Here is a 13,992-nt window from a genome sequence, read left to right as displayed (position 1 = left end):
CCCAGAAGGGCAATGGCCAAGGTCACTTCATGCTAGACCATGAGAAAGCTTCAGTTAAATGAGAATGCTTGGGATGTTGTTCTTGGTTAATGGAGTGCACTGTTTGGGTCCCGTAATAATCCATGGCAACAAAATGATTGATATAAACTTAACAGTGTAACATGTGTTGCCAACAGGAATTATATTAACCCACGTGGCTATGAAAAGCTAAAAAAAAAAAGTAAGTTAGCAATAACCCATTTTATTAAAGTATTTGGCTATTCAGAGTTTTTCGCACCTGATACTGCTAGACCCCACTTCACCCTGCTCAAGGAAATAACGTATTTCAATTTTAAAAATAAGGAAAATAACCCTATCTCTTGGCATCTGCTTAAATAAAACGGTTTTGCTGTACTAATCTTACTTTAACAGACGAGAAATGAGCCCAGCATAGTTAAGGCAGCAATAGTTTCTATTTAATCTCAGCCTCATTTGCCATTCAACGTCAACTCTACTACAAATCAAGATAAAAAGTTGTCTGAAGCATTAATTTATTTTATGTCAACAAAAGGAAGGCTTATCTTCAAAAAACTTGCTTCCAATTTTTTCTGTCTTCCAAATAAAAAATACACTCCCAGCTCACGGGAGGCGCAAAAGTACCTGAAGCAAGACAAACAGAATATCTGTAGTTCATACTCACCAAGTCTTGCATTTCTGTGTTTCAGAGAACAAGTCATATGAAAATAGCCCTCTGATGGGTTCTCACAGGGATGAGAGTAGAAATACTAACTTAAATCTTGTATTGTTTAGTCACAAAACAGTCAGGTAGGTCCAGACAGCATTTCCCTGAGCTGATCTGACGTCAGCTGCAGTAACAACAGGTAATATTCCCTTTTATTTTTGCCACCTCTCCAACTTCGTGCCGTGCAGCTTTTAAAGAGCTTCCCAACCCCGTTCACGCCATACTCCAGAACAGGACAAAACAAAGACAACATACCAAGTCAGTTCTTCCATGTGTCTGTAACAGGGACACTGAAAAACAGCCCAGAAAGGCTAAACTTGTCACAAAGCGTAATTTAATTAGACAGTCATCATAAGGCATCCATGTAAATTAAAAATTCCCACCAGGGTCACATACATTCTCCCACAAAATAAAACGTGCTAAAACAGAGGCCTGGGATTCCAAAAGATGCTCATGGTCACTGCCTGGGCCGGGCTGCCACCGCCGGCAGGGGATCAGGAAACACAGCACCAACAGTGCAACTCAGGACCTGCAAAGTCAGCTCGCACAAATCTCTTAAATAGAGCAACAAATTAAAAAAAAAGAAAAAGAGATTTGTACAGAAAACGTCATTCTCTGTCCCTTCTGGGAAAACAAAAACAGAACGAAAAAGGTAACCCATTTATCAAGTATAGAGTAGAGCTTGGAGTTCAGAAGCCCAGCAATGTTGATGGCCCGTTCCAAAAACTAATGAAGCACTAAGGAGGCCTGAGTTTATTATTGCTTCGTCCCAGTTCAGCCCAGGCTAAGGCTATGGTGAAGTCCAAATTAATTTAAAGCCAGAAAACACAGATCCAGGAACAGCACCTAAGTCCCCATCCACACATGGGCGTAAACAGATTATTTTGGTGAACAGAAATCTCCCAGATTTCCCCTCTCCCTGTGCTATGCAGATCCCCACAGCAGTGCTGAATTTTATCTAACAGGTTCTCCTTTAGCTGAGCATCTGCAAAGTGCTTCACTTTTTATTCACACCCGTCCTCCACCCTGCTGATCCATCCGCTCAGAGAAGTTCACGGGAGCTCACCAAGAGGCACACAGTTAGCCACGTCTAAGAGAACGCGGCACAGAGGCTAAGAATCATCACCTGCACTGCGTAATACCCAGCAATGCTGCGCCCTCAGTGCCTCGGAGACCAAATGGCACAGACAAGAATGTTTCTCCATCCTGCGTGCCTGGCCAGCCATCAGGAGAAACAGCATGCTGTGCAAACGAAATGGCATCCTGCCACCACCACGAGTCGGAAAACAGACTCAAGCCAAGTGGGGCTTCACATCGAGGAAGAGTGCTTCCCTCGGACTACCGTGTGATGGGGCAACGGTTATCGAGGCAAATATTATTCAAGGCAGTAAAATTTGAGCGTGGGTATCTCCAGGGCTGACTTACAGGCCCACCATATGCTAGGGATCTTCTAAAATGATTAAAGGTCCTGTTAATTCTTCTGAAAGGACAGAATAGAGAAAACACAGTGTATCTGATGAACGCACATGCTAAGACACGACCAAAGGTTGCAGTTAGACTTGGCAAAACAGTTCAAAAAGGTTTAGGTATCCAGTTTGTACCAGAACGGATGGCATTTGGGCACCTGATTTAACTTCTTGAGAATTCGAGCCTAAACATTTCCTTATTGCTTGTCCCATTGAGTGCAAAGGGAAAAGTGAGGGGTTAACCACAGAAGGATTTCTAATCCGTCATAAGGTTTCCCTGCTCTTCTTCATATATATAAAAGCATATATATATATATATAGCATTATTATTCTTTAGCCACCTGGAGTAGGGGGATGAGGGAAACAGGAGCTATTTCATTTCTTAGTTATCTGAGCATTAGTCCCCTATTTCCCACATAATGATACCTCTGTCACAGTGAGGAGAGTGACATGAAAACACATCTACTGTCGCTGAGAATTCCCAAGTCTCCCTGCAAAATTTCAGCCCAAATATCAGGATAATGGCAGCTTGACACGCATACACTCCCCAGCAATGTACGCACAGCAAGTAGGACGTGCCTCAGTGGGCTCAGATGGAAAAAAGAAAATTAAACAACCTCGGAGAAACCAGCAAGAAAAGCCTCAGGAAAGAAAACTATCCATATTCCCTGCAGAGGCAACTGCCCAGGAGTCCATGCCTGGCACAAACCAAATCCAGATATCCATCCCACAGCTGAAGGAATCATCTGAAGCCTGGCAGCCTCACACACTGGATACTTGAAGGCACATTTCCTATGTGTTTTGGAAGAGAAATCCAGTTACAACAACACACTGCAGCTGCAGGGCTGAGGGAAAGGAGGCAACACTTGGCATCTCTGTTCCTGTCCCCACGTTCAGGATCCATGGCTGGCACGAGCTGGCGATCTAAGCAGACACATTAACATCCCTGAGTGAAATGGCACCATTTGTGGCCTCTGAGACTTTGTCCTCAAGCACCATTGCTGGTGTGTCTGCAGCGCCTGCTGTAGTGTCTATGGCAGGAAGCGGATTCAAGCCCTGTGATAAGATCTGCTGGATGGTTTTCCGCAAGTTGGGGTGCAGCTGGTTTTGGGTCTGGTAAAAAACTTCTAAGGCAAAAGACTTGAGCGTGCCAGTGCAAAGGTCCTCATAAAGTGGAATTGTGTACATCCGAGACATCTGCAAGAAAGGAAGACCGGATAATATCACTCCAGGAAAAGGCAAGAGGTTCAGCTCTTCTACAAGTACACTCCAAGAGACCTCAATGAGTTCAGGCTGAGGATGAGCAACACACTTCTTCAAAAGAGGAAAAGTCTTCAGGTAAGTTTAATGCAAAGTTTCCAGTGAATGATAATCCAAACCCACTTGCTCTCTATCACTGAGCTGCTTCCCCACAAATAATGGAGCTATTTAAAAGGCCAAGGAGAGGAGGCCACAGAGAACACATGCATTAACCTTTTGCTTCTGCATAATAAAAAAAACACTGAAAGGAGTCTCATGAGCCCTAGCTTTGTCTGAAGGGTAAATATTCAAACAATCACATGATTTAGTATTGTAAAAAAAACTCCGCTCTGGAAACGCCAGGGCTGCCATAAAGCAATGCAAAAACGCACTGGGCAGAGCTAGGACAAGGATACTGAGTTAGGCTAGACAAGCACAGACTATCTGTAGGCATTTCAAATTCCATCTGCCCATTCCTCCCCACCGCTAGCAGGTGAGCCGTGCTCGGCCCCTTCGCTACACACCTGGTCTACACTTGGCCAGGAAGCAGAAGTTCCAAGGTCTTTCACGTCGCATGTCTCATGCACATGTCTCATGCACTGAGAGGTGCAGTGATTTTAATCCAGCAGTTAGTACCTGGTTTTCCAAGAAGCGACGGACTTTGTAAAGGTCTGGGTAATAGTCATTTCGGACTACAATCTGCAACCAGCGGATGCGGATTTCTGCGTTCATGGAGTCCAGCTGAGAGGAGTAACATTCCGAAAGCTTTTTTATCACCTCTGAAAAGAGCACGTACACAGAGAAAAAAGAAAAAAAAAACAAACTATGACCTGTTCTGTCAAGTTTGGAGGTCATCAGAAAATGAGCGATAGCACCAAGGCGGAGCAAGGGCTATTCGGAATTCAATTTGTCATTCCAAAATGCTTCACTACTGTCCTTACAGAGGACTCACCATGGCGCAACGGTGACCCATCCAGCAATCTGTCCAAGAAGAGCACGGTTTGGAACGTTCTCCATTTAGTGAGGTCAACGCTGCTGGCAGCAGCATCAGAATCCAGAGGCTCAGTGGTCCAGAGTTTGAAGAGCGTCTCCACCGGTGTGGTCAGGCTGGATCCCTGAGATAAGTCTGGCTCAGCTAACGGAGGTCCTGTAGCATTGAGCCAACGTTCAAACTCCAGTCCTGGAATGAGGAGCACCAAAAACGTTGAGCAGGAGTCTCTGCAGATGGCTCGGCTGTCTCAAGGTTCAGGATTGCTTCTAGCACAGTTAAGAGAGGTTCTAACGATAGCAAACCAGACCAACCCATAAGTTTCAGTGATTCAACAGCCTTAGTTGCATCAAGCCTGCGCTCCATCTGGAACAGGGCCAGCAACACCTCTGCCAAATTTAACTGTGATTCTTCTAGAGCTCAGCATTACCATGAGCAAATAAAAGAAACACATGTGCGCATCAGACAGACCGGCTAAGAAGTGTCCATGATCAAGTCATGTTCTAATATCACACTTCGCACGTTTCTCTTGCTGAATGTTGAGGAACACTGGAAAACGTGAAGCAGATTCTCCCCATTAAAAATAAAAGAGAAGTGAGAGGACTGCCTAAACCCATCCCCACCAGCAAGAACTATTCTCCATTTGTTTATATAATTCGTAAGTAAACCCAAAACAAGTTTGAGCAGAATTTGGTTTCCAAATGACAATCAATGCCAAACTGGTTAGGTATTTACGACGTTCTCATTCCCCATGACAGAGGCAGTAACAGTTCATGACACAACCATTTGTACCACAAACGTGTGGCTGTTGCCTAAGTGTTTTGTTGGCCTCCACCACAGGATTTGCTTATGCATCTCCCAAGCCAAGTACAAAACGTATCATCCAGGCTTCTTACAATTTTGACAGCTAACTAAGTAAACCGCATCCTACCTGCTTTGCTCTCAACACATTGCTCTTTCAGATCTGGAAAATAATTCAGGAAGGAATCCAGAAGATCTTGAGCCACAACACTGGTAAATTTGTACTTCTCAATGTAGGCCTGAAACAGTGGAAAGGGTAAAGTTAGGAGGAAGGTGGCTTCTTTCTGATGAAGAACCACACATACAATTAACAAAATAGAGATGGAAAAGTAAGGACAAGTACTCAGAAAGGTGAATGACAGCTTAAAATATACATATTTATATATAAAAAACAATACATCAAGAAAAATATTCTCCTTCTCCCTCTCAAATAAGGAAAGGGACAACTCTTAATCTCCAGAAAAACATATGTGTATGCACACTAACTCTGAGGAAGGAGTCAAAGCGCCTTGGGTCACCACACAGCTGGGATAGGTAGTAAACAAAGCAGTAGCCTTTCTCGTAGGTGAAGAGGTTCATTAAATTACTAGGATTTACACCTGGAAGGAAAAGATAGCAATGTTATAAAATACTGTGCAACAAGAACACTAATTTCCAACCCGTCTAAATGCAAAGACACCCAAGGGATCTCAGAGTCAAGGTGCAGTGACTTAGAAACAGAACAAGCCTGTTGTCGGTATGCATACTTTACTGCAGTAAATTAACAGAAGCAATCTAAGTGTCAAACTCACACTGCACATTTTCAAATATAATAATATAAAGCAAGCAATACTACGTTCCTTTTCTGAGACCTCCAGCAGTCTTCCATTCCGCTCAGTTTCAATATCTCCATGTGTACTTGGGGTTTACATGTCATCTAGACTGAAGACTGCCTCACACCCCCAGTGATGATGGCAAAACTAGAACTACCAATGCTGCACTCCTTAACTCTAGACCTGGATCAAGGGACAATCAAACAGCCTTCACCAGCACACAGCTCACTCAGCAGGAGACCAAGTACACATCTGGATGTTTATGAAAGTAAGAATGGCATATGCATGCAAGTGTTCACACTTTGAAAGAGGAACATTCAACGGTACAGAATTTGAAGCTTGCAAGTATTTTCCATAATAAACTACTTAGTTTTACATATTCAAAAGCTCAAAGCCACAAAGCAGGAGCTTCTTCACACTTGGTCTCTCCCAGTAAATCTGTTTGAGAACAGAACAGCATTTATAAAGACGAGCTATACAGTTCTGAAGAACAATTCAATGCAAATTTCCTTCCTTACTTTTAAACTAGTTTACACACCAGTATTTTGGTTTTCATTCTTTTGTAAAGGGCACTTTCAATTATGTCATTTTGGTCTGCATCCCAACAGTGATGCGCAGGCATTTTGTACAGCGGCTTCAGCCCAAAGAAATACCTGGCTCCAGTTTAACCTGCAGCTTGCTGACCGGGTTGTCTTCTCCAAGGAGCTTCATCTGTCTGTGGAGAGCGTCGAGGCGGAACGCGGTCTCCAAGCACGTGAAGGCAGCCCCTGCCCAAGAAACAACACGTTAGTTGTGGGAAAGTGACTGCAGAACTAGGGCAGGTACAAAATAAAGGTGACTGAAGATAGGAGACAGCGATAGCAAGGCAGAATCACAGTAATGTAATATCATCGGAATTTGAGTTCAAATTCCTTGCAATTCCTTGTGGTTTGTAACAGTGCATCATACAGCTTTCACCTTCCGCACAGTAGGACCTCTCTTAGAGCTGCAGCTGGGTGTGCTGCTCTTCTGGCTGCAACGCAGAACATTCTACATTTCATGCCAAACAAGCTGCACTACACTGGCAAGTAAAGTCATCTTTCCTATGCCTTTGCAGACATGTAATGTTGTGGAAAAGAGATTTCCAGATGCAGAAGATACTTAACATCTAGGACCATTCATGTTTTAGTTCTCTTCAGCAAGTCTTCAAGAACAGCGAGAAAGAAACCAAGAAAGAGTCTCAGTGTATACAGAGCAATCTGACACAAACTGAATGAGAATTAAGGACCAGGACACATCTGGAAGATACGAGAATCTGTACTGGCAGACAAAGGGGGGGATGAAACAAGGAGAAAAGAAGAACCCTGCAGGATAACTAGTGTTTAGGGCAATTACTTCAAGCTGCAAGCAGGGAGGAGGATTAAGCAAGATCCAAGAGGTGTGGTGGTCACTGGACTCCAAGTTCTGTAAACAATGTCATTACAAAAATGCCTTTTTATTAACTGCCGAAGATATGCCAGAAATGATGTCAGAAATGGCAAGATTTAGACCAGAAGTTTGTCCTTGAAACAAAACAGAATGCAAGAAGAGCTTGTTACGGAGTGGCACGGAGAAAAGCATTTTGTAGTTTCCTGAAGTGCTTCTTGAAACACCCACCCCTGAATTCCAAGAGAATGCAAACGAGGACCTTGCCTGGTGTCAGAGACACGGCCTAAGATGGGACAGAAAACAGTTCAGAATCTTCTGAACAATTCACGTTGTTGCCCTTCACAATACAACGTGATGTATTAGGAAAGCCCTAACCACTGAGAATTACTCAGCCTAAAACAGCTTACACACAGCACATAGTAACATCTCCATAGATGCTAAGAGCACTTCTTTCTCTAAATTTCATTATCACCATCTCCAAAAAACAATACACATGCATAAAAGCAAAGGCACCCTCCTAAGCACACTTGCTGCCAACACTGTCAGGAAGATGAAACAGAACAAAATCATTGACATAGGACACATGAAAATACACACAACATGAGCTTTTAAGAATATAATGGGACAAACTAGAGAAACATAACATTTCTATTACTCATTTCAATTAAAAAACTGAAAAGCAATAGGAATGGTTTACTACCTCTAAGTTCTATGGATGGTACCATATAATTGACCTGTCAATTCCACTGATGTAAGCAGCTAAAGTGGAGCTCTACAATCCTACAAGAAGGCTCTGGTAGCTTAGCAGACAGCTACGTAGTTGTGCACGTTGCTTTTGATGAAGGCTATTCCCATCATTCCTTCCCACAGTAGCTAACTACTAACTGACCAGGAGCAGACTGTAAGCATCCAGGATGTTCAAAGCAAAGTTTGGGACCGCTCACGTTCCATAAAGACAGCAACAAGAAAACAGCTCCCAACGCGCTTCTGAGCTCCCAAGGAAGCAGCTCTCAATTACTGGGCAGACACATCACAAGGAAAACTCTCTCTTACCATAGGTCTCAGTGGTGATCCGGCGCTGTGCGTATGTGGCCAGCCCCTCGCTCAGCCACATCTCCTCCCACGTAGCGTTGGTGACCGCGTTTCCAAACCAGCTGTGGGCAACTTCATGAATGACATCAATGATTAAAAACTCGTCGCTCTCCAGAATGGAAGAAATGATGAAAGTCAGGCATGGGTTTTCCATGGCGACAATAGGGAAGGACGGAGGAAGAAAAACAATGTCGTATCTAAAATTAAAGAAATAGGAAGAGTAGAGAGGTAAATTACAGCTATTTCAAAAGATTTACACAGAAACATGTATTTTTTTCCCCCCTTACAGAAAACTCTTCTAAGAGCTCTTGAAATTTCAGGAACAACTTTTTAGACCAGTGGTACCTAATCCTTCTGATCCAGGAACCACAGTTTATTCCCTTGGCCAAATTGCTGCTCAGGCTTGGACATAAGGCTGGAAGTCTTCAGCTATAGCAGGTCCTGCCCTTCCCACAAGCATCACACTCCTTTCACACATGCAAACTCCCCACAAGTTGTGCATCTGACCGCCAGAACCATGAACTTTACACACGCTGCCCACATACACAAACACATCTTTACAACTCCCCAGAGGCTCCCAAGAAACAGAGGTTGGGAAGCACGGAGGGAATGAACTGAGGCCTGCAGTGTCAGCAAAACAGCACTGGAACATAACAATACTATTTCTTTGGTTTTCTGCATTTCTCCACTCTCAAAAGCATTCTCTTTTAATACACAGTCAAGCCTAACTTCAGAAACTGCTAGTGTTGGTGCTAAGACTTTAAGTCTGTAATGAATCATTTCAGCATTTTCAGGCATAACGCAATAAATATAAAACAACGACAAGAAAGCACCTTCATTCTCAGGGAAGACCAACTGCTCAGAACCCCCAGTGCTCCTCCCATACCAGCAAAATACTGCTGTGCCCCCACGGTCCCCCCTGCAATGTGCAGAGCCAGAATGCCAGAGGCTGCTTCTGACTGCAACAGGGTTACCAGCTGAGAAGCACTATTTGCAGTGCTATTGCTAGCATGGGGAGAGAGCACAACCTGTTTACAGATTATGTTGTTCCCACCACACGTGCCTAGGAGACTTATGAAACTCACCTTCCCCAAATATATGGGCCGTACAGACTCTCTGCAGCAGTCAGCCAGCGCTCGACCATGCCAGAAAGCTTGCTGATGGCGGTTGGCAGCAGACAAGGCTCTGCCCACACTCTGCTCCTGTCAGAAGGCAGAAAACATCGGATGATACTTCAACAAACGGAGTTATCTCTCAGAAATAAAAGCCGGCCTCCTCACCTCACGGCCGCGAACGGTCACGGTGCCAAAAGGTCTGGCATCAGACTTCAGCCTTCTTTCGGCCGAGCTGCAAACCTTACCTTGGACCTATGTCTGCATGTGTAAGATCTCCTGCCACCAGGGCCACGAGGTAGGCAGGAACTGGATATTCCATGTAGAATTGGTACACGCCTTCGTCTTCTAAGAAGGTACTTTGAGTGGCGCTCATCAACACCTGTATGCCTGCTGGAGCCTGGAAGACCGACACCGGAACACCAGCTGATGGGATGGCCAAGGCCGAAGGGCTACAGCACAGATCTCTCTGTTTCTGATGTATTGTAATGCATGTAGGCTTTTTATAATGGTATATATCATAAGGTATAATTTATATTAAATACACACACACACAGTGTAACTACACTTTTGCAATGAAGGGCAGCTAAGCACTCCAGGAACTATTCCAATCTGTCACTGACCTTGACGGTGGCCGAGTAAGTGCATTTCACTGCTGGCGTGTCGAAGCAGGGGAAGAAGGAGCGGTTACACACCGAGTGGCCCTGCGTGAAGACAAACGGCTTGGCGCTGCCGTACGTCAGCTCTGGGTCCAGCCACCAGATCTGTTGAAGCATCGAGAGAAGAAGTGAGGGACAAGGATCCAGTCTGAACTGCCAGAGAGCAAAACCCAAAAACGGAGAGGATTCAACGCAAACAGGAATAGCAGAGGTCAGGTAGTGCAAGCAAAAAAAAAAAAAAAAAACCCCAACACAAAACAAACGGAGGCAGTGGACACAGCGTTATCTCCGACCCTGACATTGCCCTCCTGGCTGCAGCACCAGCAATTCTGACTCTATGCAAAATGAGTCAGCGCATGTCAGGAGTATCTGGTCAGCGGCACCGGGGGCTGCTTAGCACGGAGCAGATGAGGAGGTTCTGGGTGGTCACAAAAAGCCCACAGCACTGAGCGTGTCAGCTTTCAGAATCAAAGAGTACACAAATCATGAGCCAGGCCCTCAGCAGATCGTCAGAACTCACTAAGAATTGTATGAAGAAGCGCAGTAATTTGCCTGTTGGGTTTTCCCGTTCTGAGTGCGATGTTCACGCTTTCACGTGCTCCCTGCCTCTAACTTTGAAGCGCAGAAACAATTTTAAGTAAGTATTTTCCTGTAATCCTAGAGCTCTGGAGCTGAACTTTTACAGAAAATACCAAACATTGGGAAACTTGCAATAAAGTCGGAACCACTTGAAGTCCTGGGAACAGTCAAGCACAAGGAATAAAGCTTCTGAGTCCGCTGCATTCTCAGATCAAAGCGGCCAATAAATCTGAATTCGGGGAATAGCAGCTGGTGCTGACACCCCTTCGGCTCTTGTTCTCAAGAGAAAGACACAAAGAACTCACAGAGAGAAGCTGGGGCACTATCTCTGCTCTCATTTCAATGGCATATCACAAGTCTGTTTCCTACTAAGCTCTCTGTGTTCTGGAAGAGAACGCTTCCCCTGTCTCCTTCCCTCCTGTAAGGTTACTCTTTACCTTCTTCCCTTGCCTTCAGACCCTTCTCCTCTGATGCCAATGTGTTCCTCTCCCAGATCACCCACTTCAGCAGAACCCCTGGGGATGGGTGTGAGGGACAGAAAGGAAACACACAGCTGTTCCCGAAGGCATTGAGGGACAAATGTCACATTAAAACTCAGCTTGAAAACAAAGCTTCCCACCAGGGCACACATTCACATAAATACACAAGTGCTGTGCTTTAACCCAGGTAACAGCACTCTAACGACCCAGGAAGGAGGCTCAGAAAGCGACTTCTTCAGGATGTGCCCCAGCATTAGCATTGAAGAGCACTCCTCCCAGCAGCGCTTTGTGCTGGTACCGCAAGTCAGGCTAACAACCTGACACGCTGGCCACAACCCCAGAATAGGATGGAAGAAAGGCTGACAGCAGTGTCTGCAGAGCACAGCGATAAGGGGAAGTGCCCCGACCAGCGCAGGAAGAAAACATAAGCAGGAAGCAAAGGGGAGCTGAGAAACGAGTGTCTGTTTACAAGAAGCTCCAAGAATTTACGACGCTTTCTCTTCAATGTGCTTCCCTTTCTGTGACATTTGGTTGAGGTTAAACGAAGCAGCAGCCCCACAGGGCAAAAGGAATAAGCCTGCAGAGGATGAAGTATTTTTTTCCCCCGTTTCCCCATGTCTGCAGCTACACGGCAATCCTCCGCCTCTCTTTCCAGATGCACTTGGAACAATGATTAAAGTTCTCCTGAAACAATATAAATAGATCTGCAATATAAATAGAGCAGCCGTGCTGCTGGACGGGGACAGGGCTGGGGACGAGGAGCAGAGGCTGCAGCCCAGAAAGGAGCGCGAGCAGCAGGCTGTGGGGGCAGGGAGCTGGGGCACTACGGGGCAGAGCAGTGCAAGGGTGCATCACCAAATCCCAACCACGCTGCCCTTAGGAAACACGCGTGACAGCATCGCAATCTGGCAAGCGACAAATGTAACCAGCTGAACCTCTTCCAACTTTAAAATCTTTCCATGTTTCCACCTGCATTATTGATGGAGGAGAGCAGCGGTGCCACAGCCACAGTTCCAGCAGTGACTGCCTACAGAGCACGCTGCGCAGCTGGGATGCCGGGGATGCGATGGGGCAAGGACCCGGACAGCAAGTCAAGAGGGACCAGGAAAACCGGAATGGATCGCCAGGGAAATTCCCAGCGTTGCGCTTTTTGCTAAATCATAGTGACAAGGAAGCGCTCCCACTTTTATACCAGCGCAGAGCAGGGTTTGCGCCGAAGGTTGTCATGGAAAGAAAACAGCGCAGTGTTGAGATGAGCGCTGCCAAGCTGGAGGTGCGGCGCAGCGGGTCAGAGACGGGCGCGTATTTTTCCCTCTGGGGCAGCAGAGCAAAAATATTGTGAAAGAATCTCTGCAGGACAGACAGGTCGGTGTGAGGAGGAGCTGCTGCTCTGCCCACACACCTGTGGCGTGCCTCACCCGCAGCACAGCCTCGCTCCTGAGCTGGGGATGCCATGCACGGTTCCCTACACACGAACCCTCTGCGTGTGTGGGGTCACTCACCGCTACCAAGACGCAGCGCGAGGCCGGAAAGGCGCTGACAGACGGCGTGACAATAGCAGCGCGTGACTCCGGGGCTAAAAAGATAGCCCAGCGAGCCCCAGGCAGCATGAAGGGCCGGAGCAGGTGCTGCTTGGGGACAAGTATTTTGCCAGCCAAAACCTGCAGCCCTGTGCAGGCTGTGAATCGCAGTACCGTGTTGGAGCGTGCCTGCTCCCGCTTCCTGGTACCACTCGGAAAGGGCAGCACGCGGCCCCGCTCCATAAGCAGCAACGGTTCCGGCACCAGGCCTGGCAGCCCCGTTCCAGCCAAGCGGTACGTGCCACCAGAGCTACAATAAAGATGGGAACAAGAAGAACGAAGATCAGCTCGCGTGGAATCGAGGCGAGCTGTAGGAATGGGAAACCCGCTCAGCTCCCAGCGTCCTCCCCTACACGTGCAGAGGACGGTGTGTGTGGGCAGGCCTCCCTCTGTGCAGCAGGGCAGGCCGCCCCTCAGCATCAGCACTGGGGAATCCCAGCAGGAGCCTACAATAAAGCCCCTCGGTCAAGAGGAGGAAAGCATAAAGCGCATTACCGCGTACAACGGGAGCTATGGCTCAGCCAGACTGAGAGCGACCACGGAGCACGGCAACAGCCAATGAGCTTCAAAGCCTTCCTGCCGCAAATAAAGCACAGGGCAGACAAAACACACCCGTTTCTTCAGGAAACCTTCGAGGGAAAATCAAGACCACATCCCCACTGACCACGTCCCTCAGCGCCGCATCTCCGTGGTTCTACATCACCTCCAGGGACGGTGACCGCCACCTCCCCCTCCGCTCCTCTGGTCAAGAAACGGCTCCTAATATCCAACCCGAGCCCACCGCCCCCGGGCTGCGGGGCTCTCCCGAGCCGTTCCTTTTGCCCTGACCGGAGCACCCCGTCCCCGCCGCCCCGCGTGGGATCCCCGTACTCACGGCGGGGCCGTCGGCCGTGGTGTAGCGGACGATGACCTGGAAGGGCTGGTGCGGCTGCAGGGCGGCGGGCAGCGACAGCGTCAGGGCCGAGCCGTAGTCGGTGAAGGGGTCTACGCGGAAGCCCAGCGGGCAGGAGGCGGCGGACGGGTGGGCGAACAGCGGCAGCGGCGGCTCGGCCAGCGG

General features: G+C 47.1%; 1 protein-coding gene across 1 annotated transcript; it reads right to left on the bottom strand.

Moving 5' to 3' along the window:
* RNPEPL1 (arginyl aminopeptidase like 1) lies at positions 434 to 13,992 on the bottom strand (the record flags this gene model as incomplete). The annotated part of the gene is made up of 11 exons (XM_021393624.1): positions 434 to 3,384; positions 4,063 to 4,205; positions 4,379 to 4,606; positions 5,346 to 5,454; positions 5,702 to 5,814; positions 6,681 to 6,794; positions 8,488 to 8,723; positions 9,612 to 9,728; positions 9,887 to 10,038; positions 10,262 to 10,402; positions 13,810 to 13,992. Coding segments are annotated over 11 exons (1,809 nt in total), but the record flags the coding sequence as incomplete, so codon positions are not given.

This window comes from Numida meleagris, chromosome 4 (assembly GCF_002078875.1).
Source record: "Numida meleagris isolate 19003 breed g44 Domestic line chromosome 4, NumMel1.0, whole genome shotgun sequence".
NCBI lineage: Eukaryota > Metazoa > Chordata > Aves > Galliformes > Numididae > Numida > Numida meleagris.
This window is presented reverse-complemented; position numbering and strand designations above follow the sequence as displayed.